The 19,992-nt window shown below is 39.1% G+C and overlaps 1 protein-coding gene across 2 annotated transcripts in view; it reads right to left on the minus strand.

Moving 5' to 3' along the window:
- LOC143301319 (uncharacterized) overlaps positions 1-19,992 on the minus strand; it is a 122,945-nt gene that overhangs the window by 35,859 nt on the left and 67,094 nt on the right. For both annotated transcript variants that reach the window (XR_013057766.1, XM_076615526.1), the window contains exon 13: positions 6,010-6,124. Coding sequence is in view for 1 of the 2 variants with exons in the window: in XM_076615526.1 (XP_076471641.1) it covers positions 6,010-6,124 (115 nt within the window). In the remaining variant the exon portion in view is untranslated. The remainder of the gene's footprint in view (positions 1-6,009; positions 6,125-19,992) is intronic.

Raw genomic sequence — 19,992 nt, forward strand, 5'->3', positions numbered from 1 at the left:
GGAGAGAAGCCGGAATTTCACACAGATAAATCTGTTGTGACAAAAAAAAAAAAACAAATACAAATACAAATTCAATACAAATAGACATTGACGGCACCTTCAGTCAAGGCCGATCACGGGGGATGAATCTGGATGGTGCATGCTGTCTGTGCTTTGATACAGACAGAATGACCATGGATGATGCATGCTGTCTGTGCTTTGATACAGACAGAATGACCATGAATGATGCATGCTATCTGTGCTTTGATACAGACAGAATGACCATGGATGATGCATGCTGTCTGTGCTTTGATACAGACAGACAGAATGACCATCAATGATGCATGCTATCTGTGCTTTGATACAGACAGACAGAATGACCATCAATGATGCATGCTATCTGTGCTTTGATACAGAGAGACAGAATGACCATCAATGATGCATGCTGTCTGTGCTTTGATACAGACAGAATGACCATGGATGATGTATGCTGTCTGTGCTTTGATACAGACAGAATGACCATGGATGATGCATGCTGTCTGTGCTTTGATACAGACAGAATGACCATGGATGATGCATGCTGTCTGTGCTTTGATACAGACAGAATGACCATGAATGATGCATGCTGTCTGTGCTTTGATACAGACAGACAGAATGACCATCAATGATACATGCTGTCTGTGCTTTGATACAGACAGACAGGATGACCATGAATGATGCATGCTGTCTGTGCTTTGATACAGACAGAATGACCATGAATGATGCATGCTGTCTGTGCTTTGATACAGACAGACAGAATGACCATGAATGATGCATGCCATCTGTGCTTTGATACAGACAGAATGACCATGAATGATGCATGCTATCTGTGCTTTGATACAGACAGAATGACCATGGATGATGCATGCTATCTGTGCTTTGATACAGACAGACAGAATGACCATGGATGATGCATGCTGTCTGTGCTTTGATACAGACAGACAGAATGACCATGGATGATGCATGCTGTCTGTGCTTTGATACAGACAGACAGAATGACCATGAATGATGCATGCTGTCTGTGCTTTGATACAGACAGACAGAATGACCATGGATGATGCATGCTGTCTGTGCTGTGATACAGACAGACACAATGACAATGGATGATGCATGATATCTGTGCTTTGATACAGACAGAATGACCATGGAAGATGCATGCTGTCTGTGCTTTGATACAGACAGACAGAATGACCATGGATGATGCATGCTATCCGTGCTTTGATACAGACAGAATGACCATGGATGATGCATGCCATCTGTGCTTTGATACAGACAGAATGACCATGGATAATGCATGCCATCTGTGCTTTGATACAGACAGAATGACCATGGATGATGCATGCCATCTGGGCTTTGATACAGACAGAATGACCATGGATGATGCATGCCATCTGTGCTTTGATACAGACAGAATGACCATGGATGATGCATGCCATCTGTGCTTTGATACAGACAGAATGACCATGGATGATGCATGCTATCTGTGCTTTGATACAGACAGACAGAATGACCATGAATGATGCATGCTATCTGTGCTTTGATACAGACAGAATGACCATGAATGATGCATGCTATCTGTGCTTTGATACAGACAGACAGAATAACCATGAATGATGCATGCTATCTGTGCTTTGATACAGACAGACAGAATGACCATGAATGATGCATGCTATCTGTGCTTTGATACAGACAGAATGACCATGGATGATGCATACTATCTGTGCTTTGAAACAGACAGACAGAATGACCATGAATGATGCATGCTATCTGTGCTTTGATACAGACAGACAGAATGACCATGAATGATGCATGCTATCTGTGCTTTGATACAGACAGACAGAATGACCATGAATGATGCATGCTGTCTGTGCTTTGATACAGACAGACAGAATGACCATGAATGATGCATGCTGTCTGTGCTTTGATACAGACAGAATGACCATGGATGATGCATGCTATCTGTGCTTTGATACAGACAGACAGAATGACCATGGATGATGCATGATATCTGTGCTTTGATACAGACAGACACAATGACCATGGATGATGCATGATATCTGTGCTTTGATACAGACAGACAGAATGACCATGGATGATGCATGATATCTGTGCTTTGATACAGACAGAATGACCATGGATGATACATGCCATCTGTGCTTTGATACAGACAGAATGACCATGGATAATGCATGCCATCTGTGCTTTGATACAGACAGAATGACCATGGATGAAGCATGCTATCTGTGCTTTGATACAGACAGACAGAATGACCATGGATGATGCATGCTATCTGTGCTTTGATACAGACAGACAGAATGACCATGGATGATGCATGCTATCTGTGCTTTGATACAGACTGAATGACCATGGATGATGTATGCTATCTGTGCTTTGATACAGAAAGAATGACCATGGATGATGCTTGCCATCTGTGCTTTGATACAGACAGAATGACCATGGATGATGCATGCTATCTGTGCTTTGATACAGATCAGACAGAATGACCATGGATGATGTATGATATCTGTGCTTTGACACAGACAGACAGAATGACCATGGATGATGCATGCTGTCTGTGCTTTGATACAGACAGACAGAATGACCATGGATGATGCATGCCATCTGTGCTTTGATACAGACAGACAGAATGACCATGGATGATGCATGCTATCTGTGCTTTGATACAGACAGAATGACCATGAATGATGCATGCTGTCTGTGCTTTGATACAGACAGACAGAATGACCATGGATGATGCATGCCATCTGTGCTTTGATACAGACAGAATGACCATGGATGATGCATGCCATCTGTGCTTTGATACAGACAGAATGACCATGGATGATGCATGCCATCTGTGCTTTGATACAGACAGAATGACCATGGATGATGCATGCTATCTGTGCTTTGATACAGACAGACAGAATGACCATGAATGATGCATGCTATCTGTACTTTGATACAGACAGAATGACCATGAATGATGCATGCTATCTGTGCTTTGATACAGACAGACAGAATAACCATGAATGATGCATGCTATCTGTGCTTTGATACAGACAGACAGAATGACCATGAATGATGCATGCTATCTGTGCTTTGATACAGACAGAATGACCATGGATGATGCATACTATCTGTGCTTTGAAACAGACAGACAGAATGACCATGAATGATGCATGCTATCTGTGCTTTGATACAGACAGAATGACCATGGATGATGCATGCTGTCTGTGCTTTGATACAGACAGACAGAATGACCATGAATGATGCATGCTGTCTGTGCTTTGATACAGACAGACAGAATGACCATGAATGATGCATGCTGTCTGTGCTTTGATACAGACAGACACAATGACCATGGATGATGCATGATATCTGTGCTTTGATACAGACAGAATGACCATGGATGATGCATGCCATCTGTGCTTTGATACAGACAGAATGACCATGGATGATGCATGCCATCTGTGCTTTGATATAGAAAGAATGACCATGGATGATGCTTGCCATCTGTGCTTTGATACAGACAGAATGACCATGGATGATGCATGCTATCTGTGCTTTGATACAGACAGACAGAATGACCATGGATGATGCATGCTATCTGTGCTTTGATACAGACAGACAGAATGACCATGGATGATGCATGCTATCTGTGCTTTGATACAGACTGAATGACCATGGATGATGTATGCTATCTGTGCTTTGATACAGAAAGAATGACCATGGATGGTGCTTGCCATCTGTGCTTTGATACAGACAGAATGACCATGGATGATGCATGCTATCTGTGCTTTGATAAAGATCAGACAGAATGACCATGGATGATGTATGCATGATATCTGTGCTTTGACACAGACAGACAGAATGACCATGGATGATGCATGCTGTCTGTGCTTTGATACAGACAGACAGAATGACCATGGATGATGCATGCCATCTGTGCTTTGATACAGACAGATAGAATGACCATGGATGATGCATGCTATCTGTGCTTTGATACAGACAGACAGAATGACCATGAATGATGCATGCTGTCTGTGCTTTGATACAGACAGACAGAATGACCATGGATGATGCATGCCATCTGTGCTTTGATACAGACAGAATGACCATGGATGATGCATGCCATCTGTGCTTTGATACAGACAGAATGACCATGGATGATGCATGCCATCTGTGCTTTGATACAGACAGAACACCATGGATGATGCATGCTATCTGTGCTTTGATACAGACAGACAGAATGACCATGAATGATGCATGCTATCTGTACTTTGATACAGACAGAATGACCATGAATGATGCATGCTATCTGTGCTTTGATACAGACAGACAGAATAACCATGAATGATGCATGCTATCTGTGCTTTGATACAGACAGACAGAATGACCATGAATGATGCATGCTATCTGTGCTTTGATACAGACAGAATGACCATGGATGATGCATGCCATCTGTGCTTTGATACAGACAGAATGACCATGGATGATGCATGCTGTCTGTGCTTTGATACAGACAGACAGAATGACCATGGATGATGCATGCTGTCTGTGCTTTGATACAGACAGAATGACCATGGATGATGCATGCCATCTGTGCTTTGATACAGACAGACAGAATGACCATGGATGATGCATGCTATCTGTGCTTTGATACAGACAGAATGACCATGGATGATGCATGCTATCTGTGCTTTGATACAGACAGAATGACCATGGATGATGCATGCTGTCTGTGCTTTGATACAGACAGACAGAATGACCATGGATGATGCATGCTATCTGTGCTTTGATACAGACAGACAGGATGACCATGGATGATGCATGCTGTCTGTGCTTTGATACAGACAGAATGACCATGGATGATGCATGCTATCTGTGCTTTGATACAGACAGACAGAATGACCATGGATGATGTATGCTGTCTGTGCTTTGATACAGACAGACAGGATGACCATGGATGATGCATGCTGTCTGTGCTTTGATACAGACAGAATGACCATGGATGATGCATGCTATCTGTGCTTTGATACAGACAGACAGAATGACCATGGATGATGTATGCTGTCTGTGCTTTGATACAGACAGAATGACCATGGATGATGTATGCTGTCTGTGCTTTGATACAGACAGAATGACCATGGATGATGCATGCTATCTGTGCTTTGATACAGACAGACAGACAGAATGACCATGGATGATGCATGCTGTCTGTGCTTTGATACAGACAGACAGAATGACCATGGATGATGCATGCTATCTGTGCTTTGATACAGACAGACAGAATGACCATGGATGATGCATGCTGTCTGTGCTTTGATACAGACAGACAGAATGACCATGGATGATGCATGCTGTCTGTGCTTTGATACAGACAGACAGAATGACCATGGATGATGCATGCTGTCTGTGCTTTGATACAGACAGACAGAATGACCATGGATGATGCATGCTATCTGTGCTTTGATACAGACAGAATGACCATGGATGATGTATGCTGTCTGTGCTTTGATACAGACAGAATGACCATGGATGATGCATGCTGTCTGTGCTTTGATACAGACAGACAGAATGACCATGGATGATGTATGCTGTCTGTGCTTTGATACAGACAGAATGACCATGGATGATGCATGCTGTCTGTGCTTTGATACAGACAGACAGAATGACCATGGATGATGCATGCCGTCTGTGCTTTGATACAGACAGACAGAATGACCATGGATGATGCATGCTATCTGTGCTTTGATACAGACAGACAGAATGACCATGAATGATGCATGCTATCTGTGCTTTGATACAGACAGAATGACCATGGATGATGTATGCTATCTGTGCTTTGATACAGACAGAATGACCATGGATGATGTATGCTATCTGTGCTTTGATACAGACAGAATGACCATGGATGATGCATGCTGTGGACAGACAGACAGAACAATGGACAAACAGACAGACAGACAGACAGACAGTGGGACAACTCACGTGCACCACGTGGCAGCATCAAACATGGCGCTGGGGTCGGAAGTGGAAACCAGGACAATGCCAGACGTGCAGCGCATGAACTCCATGCAGGTGTTCAATACGCGATTCCCCAGCACTGCACACACACACACACACACACACACACACACACACGTGGCTTATAACTGAATGTCTGGCAGATATGTGATGGCAGCAGAGTTCATTAACGACCAATCAGCTTCAGCCTTGATGGCAGCAGAGTTCATTAACGACCAATCAGCTTCAGCCTTGATGGCAGCAGAGTTCATTAACGACCAATCAGCTTCAGCCTTGATGACAGCAGAGTTCATTAACGACCAATCAGCTTCAGCCTTGATGACAGCAGAGTTCATTAACGACCAATCAGCTTCAGCCTTGACAGCAGCGTTCATTAACGACCAATCAACTTCAGCCCTGATAAAGCAGAGTTCATTAACAACCAATCAGCTTCAGCCCTGACGAAAGACCAGTTCATTAACGACCAATCAGCTTCAGCCTTGATGGCAGCAGAGTTCATTAACGACCAATCAGCTTCAGCCTTGATGGCAGCAGAGTTCATTAACGACCAATCAGCTTCAGCCTTGATGACAGCAGAGTTCATTAACGACCAATCAGCTTCAGCCTTGATGACAGCAGAATTCATTAACGACCAATCAGCTTCAGCCTTGATGACAGCAGAGTTCATTAACGACCAATCAGCTTCAGCCTTGACAGCAGCGTTCATTAACGACCAATCAACTTCAGCCCTGATAAAGCAGAGTTCATTAACAACCAATCAGCTTCAGCCCTGACGAAAGACCAGTTCATTAACGACCAATCAGCTTCAGCCTTGATGACAGCAGAGTTCATTAACGACCAATCAGCTTCAGACCTGATGACAGCAGAGTTCATTTAACAGCCAATCAGCTTCAGCCATGATGGCAGCAGAATTAACATAACGACAGACACACAGACTGATAGACAGATATATTGACAAACACACAGAGAATGGTGAGAGAGAGAAAAAAGGTAAGACAGACATACAGACAGATATATTGACAAATACATTTGTCTGTCGGGTGGCATACGGTAACCCTTACCCTGGCGGGGCGGGGAGGGTTTTTGGGGAGGGGTTTTTTTTTCATAGTGATTTTCTTGTGTGTTGTTATGTCAGAAATCATAATTTAACTGTCTGCCAGGTTTAACCAGTAGAGTGCCTATAAGACGTCAGCTGACGTCCTACAAAAAGTGTTGCCATAGTGCCTAAGACGTCCACTGACGTCCTGCATATGTTCTGATTTTCCCTTCATTGGAGTTTGGTTCAATTCACATAAACAGACTCTGGACAGCTAGTTTGATATGTCTGGATTATAAAAATACTATTTAAATGAACTTACATCAGGTAGAAGACCCCTTTCTACTAGATAATAATTTGCTAACTGACCACATGATATGCGTGTGGAAAAGGGGGTTGCATCATGTGCAAAACAATGCATTGAAAACTGTGTCCAGTAAAGCAAACTGTTTCAATCAGCTGATTTACACAATTCTGAAAGCACTGCTTGTGGTTGTGGACAGATTTCGCGATGGAGACGGTGATTGGTTTGAAAACGAAGGTGATTGACAATGACAGTGACAAAACTGACAGCCCCATTTAATGTTAATTCAGTCCATTTATCCAATCAGACAGCCTTTTTTGAACAAGTGGCTATGACTGACAGACTACGTGCAGCCAGTGTTGGAAGAAGGGGAAGAGAGGGAGAGGAGTGATGTAAGACGATTGGTCGAATGTCAGCCAGAGTTCATGAAGGGGGCGTGGCTTTTAGGAATGAGTGTGCTCATATTTCAATGCAGACTGTAGGCTTGGCAACCGCCAATGTGCCACGATTTTCACGAAATGCAAGGTGGAAGCACTGGTCGTGAAACACGTGCTTTTTGTTTTTCACGCTTTTGTTTCGCTGATTCAGCTGGTTGACTTGTTAAGAGGTGGCATGCTGGACGCACAGCAGTTATTTTAATCGGCCCACGTGCAACTTGAAAGGAGTGAATGTCATCAAAGAACTTTACCTTCTCACTCCCAAACCTCTTCGCTGTCAAAAAAACTTGCCAGCTCAGTTTCTGAGACCGTGATTGACTTTTTTCGTTTTTACCCACCTTTGTCATTGTTGGGACAGTGATTTACTTACATGTCTACATGAGTTGTGATTTGTTTTTATAAACTTATAGCCTGTTTTAATTTCTTCTACAGGTATAATCTGACAATAGGCATGCTATTTCCTTTTTTTTCCCCGGACTTTCTTGGGTCGACCACCGTTTTATTTTGTACATGAATTCAGTATAACAATTCAGAGTAGATGGAAAAGAAAGGGGGAAAAACAAAGAAAGAAAAAAATGAATACAGTGTACATTAACAATAACATCGTCATCATAAGTCATTATACTTATAATATATTGTTCTATCAATTTGGTCAAGGTGGACACATTTTCATCATGTGTAACAGAGCAGTTTTATAACATATAATAGACATTATATCTAGCATCAGCATAGAGTTATGGACACTTTGCTTAGCTAACGTAATGTGAAAAGAACACAACCCACACATGGGATATCTTGTGTATGAACACATTTCCTCTAGTTTTCTATACATGATTATATAAAACACCCATTACACAGTCATGTTAAACATTATTACTGCAGACACACAAGTGCACATGAATACACACATGCATATATTATTTACATACTCGCATACTTACACATTCACGTACATCTGTTCAAGTTTAAAAAATATATATATATATATCATTGAGCCTTCATTATTATTGTGCATTTTGATCTTTCATAATATTTTGTTATGGGTTACTGTTTTCAAGAAGTTTTATATATGGACACCATTTTCTCATAAATACAACGCTTAACATTTCCGTTGAATGCATATATCTTTCTACTTTATAACTATTTCTTAAATCATTCAAAACGTGCTCTATACATACTTATTTATTCTGCATTTATAAACAAAATATTTTGAACAAGAATAATATAGTTGAAAGTTTCATCTATTTTTGTAATTTCATCATTTCCAAATAGAACTAATTCTATGTTTAACTTAACGTTTGAGCAAGTATCACATCTTTCTTTTAAGACGTTCTCTAATTCCTTCCAAAACAATTGAGAGAACTTGCAAAACCATAGATAATGTTGTACTGAATCTATTTCATTTTTTTACAGAAATTGCACTTGTCACTGTTTGTAATACCCATTTTCTTCAGAATTTTGTTTGTAACTAAAATGTTGTGACAAATTCTAATTTGAAACCACTTCAATTTTATCTCTTTTACTTTTTTTATTTGCTTCATGGTGGTTACCCAATTAACGATGATATCTAATTTTTGCTCCCACTTAACAAAAGAATTTATATTGTAAATAAAGAGTGGTTCAAGAAGTATATCATAATATATTTGCGAGCCTTTCATAGTAGAGGATATTAAGTGTAGTGCTTTCGATTGTTCATTACAGGTTTTATCACTTAGATAAATATTATGTGTAATTAAGTAACTTTTTATCGAATGTATCAATCCCATATACACTAAATAATTTACATTAATATTATATTTTTTTCTGTAAAGCACGTGTAACTAAGGAAGCACCCATTCTCATCAACAACATCTCTAACCAGATATATATTCTTATTTGTCCAACATTTGTAGTGGATTGTGTTGTTACCAACTCTAAATTTGTCGTTATAGAAGAGGGGCTCTGCAAGTACCTCGTGTGGCTCTTTTAATTCTATTTGTTTCGTAAAATTCGTGTATGCCTGAAAAACATCTTTCCAAAATTGGTTACATTCGATAGTCAGAAACTTTTTTGAACCATACAGATGTAGTGAGTTAATTTCTTGGCATTTTATAAGTAAGATTCTCTTCCACTTTGTTGTTCCTGTGTATAATTTCCTTATCCATGTTATCTTAAGAGCATGTATAAACTTTTTTATGTCTGGTATACCTATTCCTCCATTTGCAACATTATGTATCGAATATTTTCTTTTAATTTTATCTGGCTTTTTATCCCATACGAATTCATAGCATAGTCTCTGTAATTCTTTTATTTCTTTGTCTGGAGGGTTTGGAAGAAGAATCCATAAGTATATTAGCTTTGAAAGTATGAGAGATTTGAGAATAGCAATTCTACCGAGGGGTGTGCATATACGTTTTGACCAAATCTTGAATAATTTTTTTGCTTCTGTTAATTTATCCCTTGTGTTGAAAAGCATATCCAAAAACATATACTGTGTCACTTAAACAAATATCAATTGATTCACCCAGTACAGTCAGGTTTTAGAGAAAACCATTCTTGTCATACTGCTCTGACACAAATGATAGATAGGTGGCTCTTAAATATAAATAATAGTAAATTCACAGGTGTTGTCTTCGTTGATTTTGCTAAAGCCTTTGACGTAATAAATCACTCTCTTCTCCTTAAGAAACTTGCTTGTTATGGCTTAGCTAAGAATACTTTACAATTTCTTTCTTCCTTCTTATCAGATCGACAACAACTGGTCTGCATTAAATCTTCCAGATCAACTTTTCAAGAAATAAGGTATGGTGTACCACAAGGATCAATTCTTGGCCCCCTTCTTTTCTCCTTGTACATTAATGATTTGCCTCTTTATATCAAATCTAATTGTGAATTGTTTGCCGATGACAACTCCATACACTCCGACCACACATGCATTAAAGTTCTGACATCCAATTTACAAGACAGTGTGAACAGATTAGTTAAATGGACAGAACATAACCATATGTCTCTCAATGCTCAAAAAACTAAATGCATGTCTGTAACAACTCGACAGAAACGCCAGATAATGCCAACAAATGTTTTCAATATTTTCATTTCCAATGTTAGAATTGAAGAAGTCAAATCACACAAAGTTTTAGGTGTATTTATTGATAATGATTTATCATGGTCTGAACATATTACTTATTTACGTAAAAGGATGTCTCAAGAAGTATTCCAGTTATCAAAAATGAAACACTTTCTAAATACACATGCCCATAAACAATTCTTTAATGCTCACATACAGTCGATAATAGATTATGCTTCTACTTTGTGGGATTCTACTAGTGCTAATACTCTAAACCCTCTTGTTAGATTATACAAACGTGCTTTGAAATTAGTTTTATTAAAGTCAAGTTCATTAACTCCTAATGATTATAGGTCACTTGATATCCTCCCACTGGAGCAAAAACTAGAATATAATAAGGCTGTTTTTATGCACAAAATAGTAAGCGGCTACGCACCTCCTTCAATTATAAATAACTTCCCAGTAAATAACATAAGACATGTACATAAGTTGCATATACCTCAAATCTTGATCTTTTTAAGTCCAGCCTAACTTACAGCGGAGGAACGTATTGGAATAATTTACCATCACGTTTAAAAAATATTACTAACCACAACAACTTTAAGCAAAATCTAAAAATGTACCTATTCACAAAAATTGACGTCACCTGAAATCCAACATTGCTTTCGACAATTTGTGAGTTCCCTCTCACTCTCTCTTGAGTGGGTATATTTGTGTGCGTTTGTGTGTGTGTGTGTGTGTGTGTGTGTGTGTGTGTGTGTGTATTTCATGATTTTTTTTTTCTTCTCTTCTTCTTCCTTTTGTGGAATGGCTTTGAACTGTGAAATAATGGTATATTTTGATTGTGTTTTGATTTTGTGCTCATTTTCGCTTTTTTAGCTTTATTCCCTCTTTAGGGCGAGGGCTGGATGTAAAAAAGCATGTTACTTGCTTATCTATTACCCTCGTTAATAAAGATTTTGTCTTGTCTTGTCTTGTCAGTTATTTTTTTTATAGATCGTTTAAAAACCATATACCTAAAATCTTGAATTTGGGGGGGGTTCCATTTCATATTCTTTTCTGAGAGATATTTCCTTTTCGAATTTCTCATACACCCTAACCAAACATTTAGCGTTTTGTCATAATTTAACTTCAGACCTGAAAATTCTTCAAATCTATTTAGTGTTTCGAATAATTTCTCATACGATTCTTTATCTCCCTCTAACGTAAATGTTGTGTCGTCAGCAAACTGACTATTTTAAAATTCGGTGTTCAATATGCTAATGCCTTTAATACCCTCATCTTCCCTTATCTTGCATGCCAGAATCTCAGAGCACAATACAAAGAGGTATGGCGAAATCGGGTCTCCCTGGCGGCACCCCCTTTGTACTCTGAAACTCTGGGATACCTTACCATTTACTATGACATATGACTTTATATTTCTATAAAAAGTGCTTACCCATTTACATATATCTTCTCCAAATCCAAAAGCGTTTAAGACCTTGTTCATATATACCCAGTTTACCGAATCAAATGCCTTTTCAAAGTCTATTGAAACTAGCAAGCCTGAAATGTCTTCTTAGAATAGTAATGCATGATGTCATATAGTATTCTTAAGTTATCACCAATGTATCTACCTGGAATGAAACCTGTCTGATCTTCATTTATTAACTTAGGCAGGACTGACTTAATTCTACTAGCTATGCATGCTGATCCTATCTTATAAATAACGTTTAACAAGGATATAGGCCTCCAGTTTTTTAAGTATTCCCTTGGTTTATCCCCTTTTGGCAGGCATGTAATTAATCCTTCTTTCTGTGTTGTTGACATTTCTCCACTTATAAATCCTTCATTCAGTGATCTCACAACAAAGTCACTAATATCCTTCCAAAAAAATTGAAAAAAATTACAGTCATTCCATCTGTACCTGGACTCTTGTCGTTTTGCATTCGTCTAATAGCATCTGTGGCTTCTTGTCTTGTAATTAATCCTTCTAGTTGTTTTGATTCTGTCTCATCAAGTCTGGGTAAGTTGTTGACATAATCACTAATATCTAAATCTTTTACATTCTGTTCTTTGTATAGGTCTTCATAATAATGTCTTGTCGCCTTTAGTGTTCCATCTGTTTCTGTCAGTATGTTACCTTGATCTGTAAATAACTTTAACATGTGTTTGCTGATAAAGTGACGTTTTTCAAGATTACAAAAATGTTTACTTACTTTTTCACCCTGAGATGCCCATCTTACTTTAGATCTTAAAGCTATCCCTTCCATTTTCAATTTCCTTAACTGTATGAGCTCTTCCGTCTTCTCCTGCAATTCTCTAATTATATTATACGACCGAACTTCCTTTTCGAGTCGTTGTATTTCCTCTTCTAACATTTCCTCTTTTTCTATTTGTTGCTTTTTCTTTCTTATTCCAAAAGTTATAGTTTTTGCTCTTATCTCCATTATCAACACATCTAAAAAGAGCTGGCTGCTTATAGTAAACTGAATTTCATCATTCGGGATATTACATATATTTTCTCGTGTGTAAAGTAAGACTGCATACTGTTCCTTTATTTTCTCTATTGTTTCTTTCACTAACTTAATGTAATCACTGTCTCTAAGTAAAGATGAGTTAAATTTCCAAAAAGGTTTTCTTTTGGGTTCTGTATTAAATACTAAGTCAACTTTGACTAAAGAGTGGTCACTTCTATAACCGTACAAAATACCAGCGTCTTTAACATCAGTAACCAGGTTATCTGAGATCAAGAAGAAGTCAAGACGGCTTTGTTGTAAGGGAGTTGGTCTCTTCCAAGTGTATCTTAAGACTTCAGTATTGAGTTCCCTCCATATATCTACTAACTGTAAATCATCTATCATCTTTAAAACTCTTTCTTGTGCTCCCTGATTATTCACATGCTTATAATTGTGGTAGTCTACGTTGGGATTCATTACTAAATTCCAATCCCCTCCCATTATGACGTTAGAAATTTCTTGCTCTTCAACTTTTTTCTGAATTTCTTCAAAAAATATAGGGTCATCTCTGTTAGGGCCATAAAGGTTTACCAATAGAATTTCAATATCAAATATGTTTAAGACCAAAATGATATAATTACCATGAGTATCTGTAATGTTGTTTTTTTTAATTTTGAACTGAAAGTTGTTATTCAGCAAGATAGCTACTCCTCGTGACCTAGAATTATTAGATGAAAAAACACACTCATAACCCCATTCAGCCCTTATTTGTCTCTCCATCTTTTTTCTAAAGTGTGTATCTTGTAAAAAATAGACTGAATGTTGTGTTTGTCTTAAGTATTGTAAAACATCTTTCCTTTTTTGAAAAGCACTTAGCCCCTGGCAGTTTAAGGATGATATTTTTAGACTATTCATGAGTGAATTGTATATTGGACCACACATATTGCACCATTAATATTTCAAAAACAGAGTTTTCCACCTGTACCCTAACCCTAACCTAACCCCTAACCCTAACCCTCCCTAACCCTAACCCTCCCTAACCCTAACTAACCCTAACCCTAGCCCAACCCTAAACCTCCCTAACCCTAAACCCTAACCCTCACCCTAACCTAACCCTAAACCCTAACCTAACCCTAACCTAACCCTAAACCCTAACCTAACCCAACCTAACCCTACCCTAACCCTAACCTAACCCTCCCTAACCCTAATCCCTAACCTAACCCTAACTTAACCCTAACCCTCCCTAACCCTAACCCCAACCCCTAACCTAACCCAACCCTAACCCACCCTAACCCTAACCCAACCCTATCCCTAACCTAACCCTTAACCCCTAACCCTCACCTAACCCTAACCTAACCCTAACTTAACCTAACCTACCCTAACCCTCCCTAACCCTAACCCTCCCTAACCCTAACCCCCCTAACCCTAACCCTCCCTAACACTAACCCTCCCTAACCCTAACCCCCCTAACCCTAATCTAACCCCTAACCCCAACCCTAACCCTCCCTAACCCTAACCTAACCCTAACCTAACCTTACCTTAACCCTAACTCTAACCCTCCCTAACCCTAATCCCTAAACCCTAACCTAACCCTAACCCCTAACCTACCCTAACCCTAACCTCCCTAACCCTAACCTAACCTAACCCTAACCTAACCCTAACCCAACCATACCCCCTCTAACCCTAACCCCCCTAACCCCTAACCTAACCCTAAACCCAAACCCTAACCTAACCCCTAAACCATAACCTTAACCCTAACCTAACCCTAACAACCCTAACCCAACCCTAACCCTAAATCCTAACCCTAACCCTAACCTAAAACCCTAAACCCTAACCCAACCCTAACACAAATCCTAACCCCTAATCCTAACCTAACCGTACCCTACCCCTAACCCATACCGTACCCTAACCCAACTAACCCTAACCCTAACCCAACTAACCCTAACCCTAACCCAACCCTAACCCTGACCCTAATCCTAAACCGTAACCTAACCCTAACCAACCCTATCCCTAACCTAACTCTAACCCTAACCAACCCTAACCCTAACCTAACCCTACCCTAAACCCTACTAACCCTAACCTAACCCTAACCAAACCTAACCCCAACCCTGACCCTAACCCTAAATCTTAAATCTAACCCTAACCCAAACCTAACCCTAAACTCTAACACTAACCCTAAACCCTACCCTAACCCATCTAACCCTAACCCTAACCTAACCCAAACCCTAAACCCTAAGGCCCGTAGCCCACGGGGGCTGTCAGCTACATTGTCGCGACGACGCCTGAAACTTGTAGCGAGGCGTGTCCCTCGCACACGCGCGACAAATCTCCCCAGGCATCACGCATCACGCTCCATATTTGGAAAGTCACGTGCTGTCAGTGTCGCCCTGACGATAATTTATTGTTGATACTGAAGAGGAAATTATGGTTGACTGTTGCCATGAAAATACCCCCCACTTTTTCCGAGGAAAACGTTTTTGATGATGTTGTTATTTTTTGTTGTTTTTTTACATTTGAAATGGGGCAACATTTAGATATAACATGCTTTTGTTGTTTTATACTGTTTGTTTCTTTATTTTCTTTTGACGTTTTTTTTCAAACACATCACCACGTTTCCTTGAATTTATTCATCACACACCCTGTCCAGTATATTTGTTTATTAGTTATTATTCAGTCACTTTTCCATATATGATATTGATGTTCATTGCAAAATCAATCATTTGATCAATCATTCAGTCACTCATCAGTCACTATATTAATTGTTACATCAATCAAATGATCTCTCATCTGTTAACTGTCTCAAACAATGTAATGAAATAAAACCTGTGTTGTTTAGCATGCCATTTTGCTTGTCTATTCATTCATGCAGTTAGATAAACTGGATAAATTTATCATAATTCATACTTACATATTCATTTATATGTATTCGCTGATTTCATTTTATTCACTTCATGTCAAGTCATCAACATTTTATTTATAAACATGAAACTGCATTTATTCATTATTTCATTTTATTCGTTTACTACTAAATTGTTGACCTGTTTTAATTTTATCACTATTTTGCTTCTTTGCCATCCAGTTTTCACTGACCCTTTCCTTCAGTGAATATATTCTGCATTGTATTTGTTTATCTAATATTGTACTATTCATTATACAGGTCTATCTGTCCAACTGTCTGTCTGTCAATAATTTGTTTAATGATTCATGCATTTACTTCTTAATTTACTTATACTTAATCATTCATTCCAAATATTTGACATGACAAGATGAACTATAACAATTTATACTCTTGACTGATTGTTCATTTATTTCATCTTTCTTTTTTAAACTCGTTTATTTTGTAAAAACTGTGTTCGGTTCGTGTGTTGTGGTTCGATTCCAAGACAGAGAGGGGAGTTATGCAGGGAGGATATAGGATCGACTGATCATGCACTCAATGACACTCACTTGCACTCACTCACTCTCTCTCACATCAATAGCGGGGCCACATGAAGTGGTTTTTATAGAGTGTTTACTTTACAATACAGCCCACACACTAAGCAGTTCACCCTACTCAGCAAAAGCAACACACACTAAGGCAACACACACTGCCTGCTTCAAGTACTTCCTACAAGCAGCACCTACAAACAGCACCTACAACTACAAGCAGCACAACTGAAACACAAACACACAACCAAAACCCAGGTCAGATAAAATCTCAAATATCTGGACATCACTGACATAAAAGGCCTATACCCTCTCAGCACCTTTCATCACATGTCCACCAGTATGCACTCTTCTCACACATAGATCTATGTGAGGTAATACAAGCTTCATCAAGCTTACCTGCCACCAACAGTGACATACCATACTGTGCACCATACCTATGACTGACCAATACAACCCAGAGTGTTCGACTCAGGTTACGCATCATACAATAAAACTGTGTGTTACCACAACCAAACAAATATCCTCTTTGTCTTCACAAAGTGTCCCACTAACACAAGTACATGTGTGGAAATCATTACTTCCAACATATCTCTGGTGAACAGCAATGTGCAACAACGTTGCACTGACCCTCAATGCTCTCATAGTTTACCAACTCATTAATCACATTAAAATGTGCTTTCCCACTCTGTCTGAACAAAGTAAACCACTGACACATAGCACAACTCCTACACATGTTACCACAACAACCAACAAATCAAACATGTGTTCCACAACACCTGCTGTTACCCCCATGTGCACACACACACACATGAAAAACCCTCAACACACACTGACATTGTGTTAGCCTATAGATCAGTTCAGTCCACACTGAACCAACACCACCTACTATACAAAACAAGTAAGTAATACATCAAAAATACAGAACAAGATATCTGTAACCAAATAGAAGGGGGTGGGGGGGGCACTCAAAAGATTTAGGCCAGTACTTCTCTCAGTGGGTAGCTTTCACACATTAACCCCTTTTTCTTTCACAAGCCACAAGATCAACTTAAAGTGGCTGTCCACTGACATAAAACATTGTTCCCAACAAATACTAAGTTATCAACATAGCATAAAACCATTACAAGTTGTGTACTCACAGCCCAACAGGGATTTCCTTGCTCCTCACATCACTGATGGGTGGGGGGAGGTGGGGGGGGGGGGTTGAAGGGATGGGGAGGGAAGGGGGACAGTGTGGGTGGTGGGGGGGTGACACTGTTGGCACACTATAACAATTTATTTAAGATTCTTTTCCTATCACACTATAAATAACAAAAAACATTACATGGTATGCAAAAGACACTTGGCTACAGTATTTTTCTGTCTTGGTGACCAGACACAGCCATAGTGTGCAGAATCACAAATAAACAAATCTAGTTTTAAACACACACACACACACACACACACACACACACACACATACAGTCCAAGCCGCTTATAACGAATCCCGAGGGACATTGAAAACTAGTTCGTTATAACCGGCATTCTCTGTATCCGACGTGCCGGTTATAACGAATGTTTATAAAGTTACTTCGTTATATCCAGCGCGCCGGTAATAACGAATTTTATCAAGTTTCTTCGTTATATCAGGCGTCTCTCTCTCTCTCTCTCTCTCTCTCTCTCTCTCTCTCCCCCCTACACACACACACACACACACACACACAAACACTCACACGTACACACACATACATGCACATATATACATAAAAACAACAAGCAAGCGCACACATTTTCCAATACTTCGTCTTTACTTAAGACTTGCAAAAAATTATCTTTGCCTCAAAACTCCTATCAATGGCTTTGAAGAAACTCGGCACCTCAGTAAAGTGTGGACATCGTCAGATCGTCATTTTTACCCTCTGTGCTCTTCACATACGCTGTGCTGCTGGCTGGACCCATTGTTAATCTTCACAACAGATTTCTTAAATGGTGTCAATCCATCAGCAAACCCACTAATATCTGATTTATGAAAGAGAGGTTTCGTTTTGGGACAATGAAATAGTAAATGACTGACTCTGATTTAGTGTGTTTGTGTGTGTACATGTGTGTATCTGTGTGTGTGTGTGTGTGTGTGTGTGCGTGTGTGGCGTTGATGCGATATGGCAACGAAGTGTCGGCGGCAGCGAAAAGTTGGCAATGAAATGTCATTGCAACGAAATGTCACCAGCAACGAAATTGCGGCAACTAAAAGTTGGCAACGAAAGTTTGCAACGAAATATCGTGTTACCTTATTGAATAAATAAGACCCATCAATGATCACATTCTGTGGAGAAAAAAAAAGACGGTAAAAATTTCTCAAACTCCACACTGTGTCATAACAGAAAGGAATGGATTTTGCCAGTCAGACAACCATAGACTGAAAAAAAAAATACCAGCTTCACAATAATTAACAACATTTGAATCTGAATAAACGAATGAATGAATTAAGTTTCGATTCAATGTCCTTTGATATCGACAGTGATTTCAGACACGCACAAAACCGACAGGAGATTAACATGCATGGAAAATGCTGAACATAAAAAAATACAGTAATCTTCCAACTGTTGTGGGCAGTATTGCTTTTACAACTGAAAGGGTGCCATCTTCCACATTATCTGGAATATTTTTTGTATTGTTTACTTACAAAAAGGTCCCTGTTGATCATCTGACACTGAGAGAGTAGTACTCAGCATTCAAACAGCAAGTGAATGTCGATGAATTTAGCTTTGAATGAATGAAGTCGTGTCCTATCTACCAAACTATTGATCTACTGTACTAAGAGTTTATGCTTTTTAAAAAATCTAAATTCACACGAGTGGCACAAATTAATTTTTCCAACAAAGAGTAGATTTTGAATGTTGAATAAGGTCAATTTTTCTTCTGAAACTGAGTTTGAATTAGTTATTAGACTCTGTCAGCAGCTTCATTCAACAAAAGCCCACAATGTGATGTATTCAACAAAAGACAACACCAACACTGTGCATTTTGTAGCAATATAATGAATTAAATTCTTGATTTCAAAAAACAATACCACTATGAAGATTACTTATATTTTACTTTAGAGTTCGTAAGACCGACTTCAGTTCTACACAGACTAAGATGTCAGTAGAATACGGTTTTGAAAATGCCATATTTTGCCTTTTTATTATGACAGTTACACTCGCAAATGTATTCTATTAGCACCCCACATTTGGTCACTTATAAACAGGTAATTCTGTGACTGTTACAACAAGCCTAAT

Source organism: Babylonia areolata, chromosome 27, assembly GCF_041734735.1.
Source record: "Babylonia areolata isolate BAREFJ2019XMU chromosome 27, ASM4173473v1, whole genome shotgun sequence".
NCBI lineage: Eukaryota > Metazoa > Mollusca > Gastropoda > Neogastropoda > Buccinidae > Babylonia > Babylonia areolata.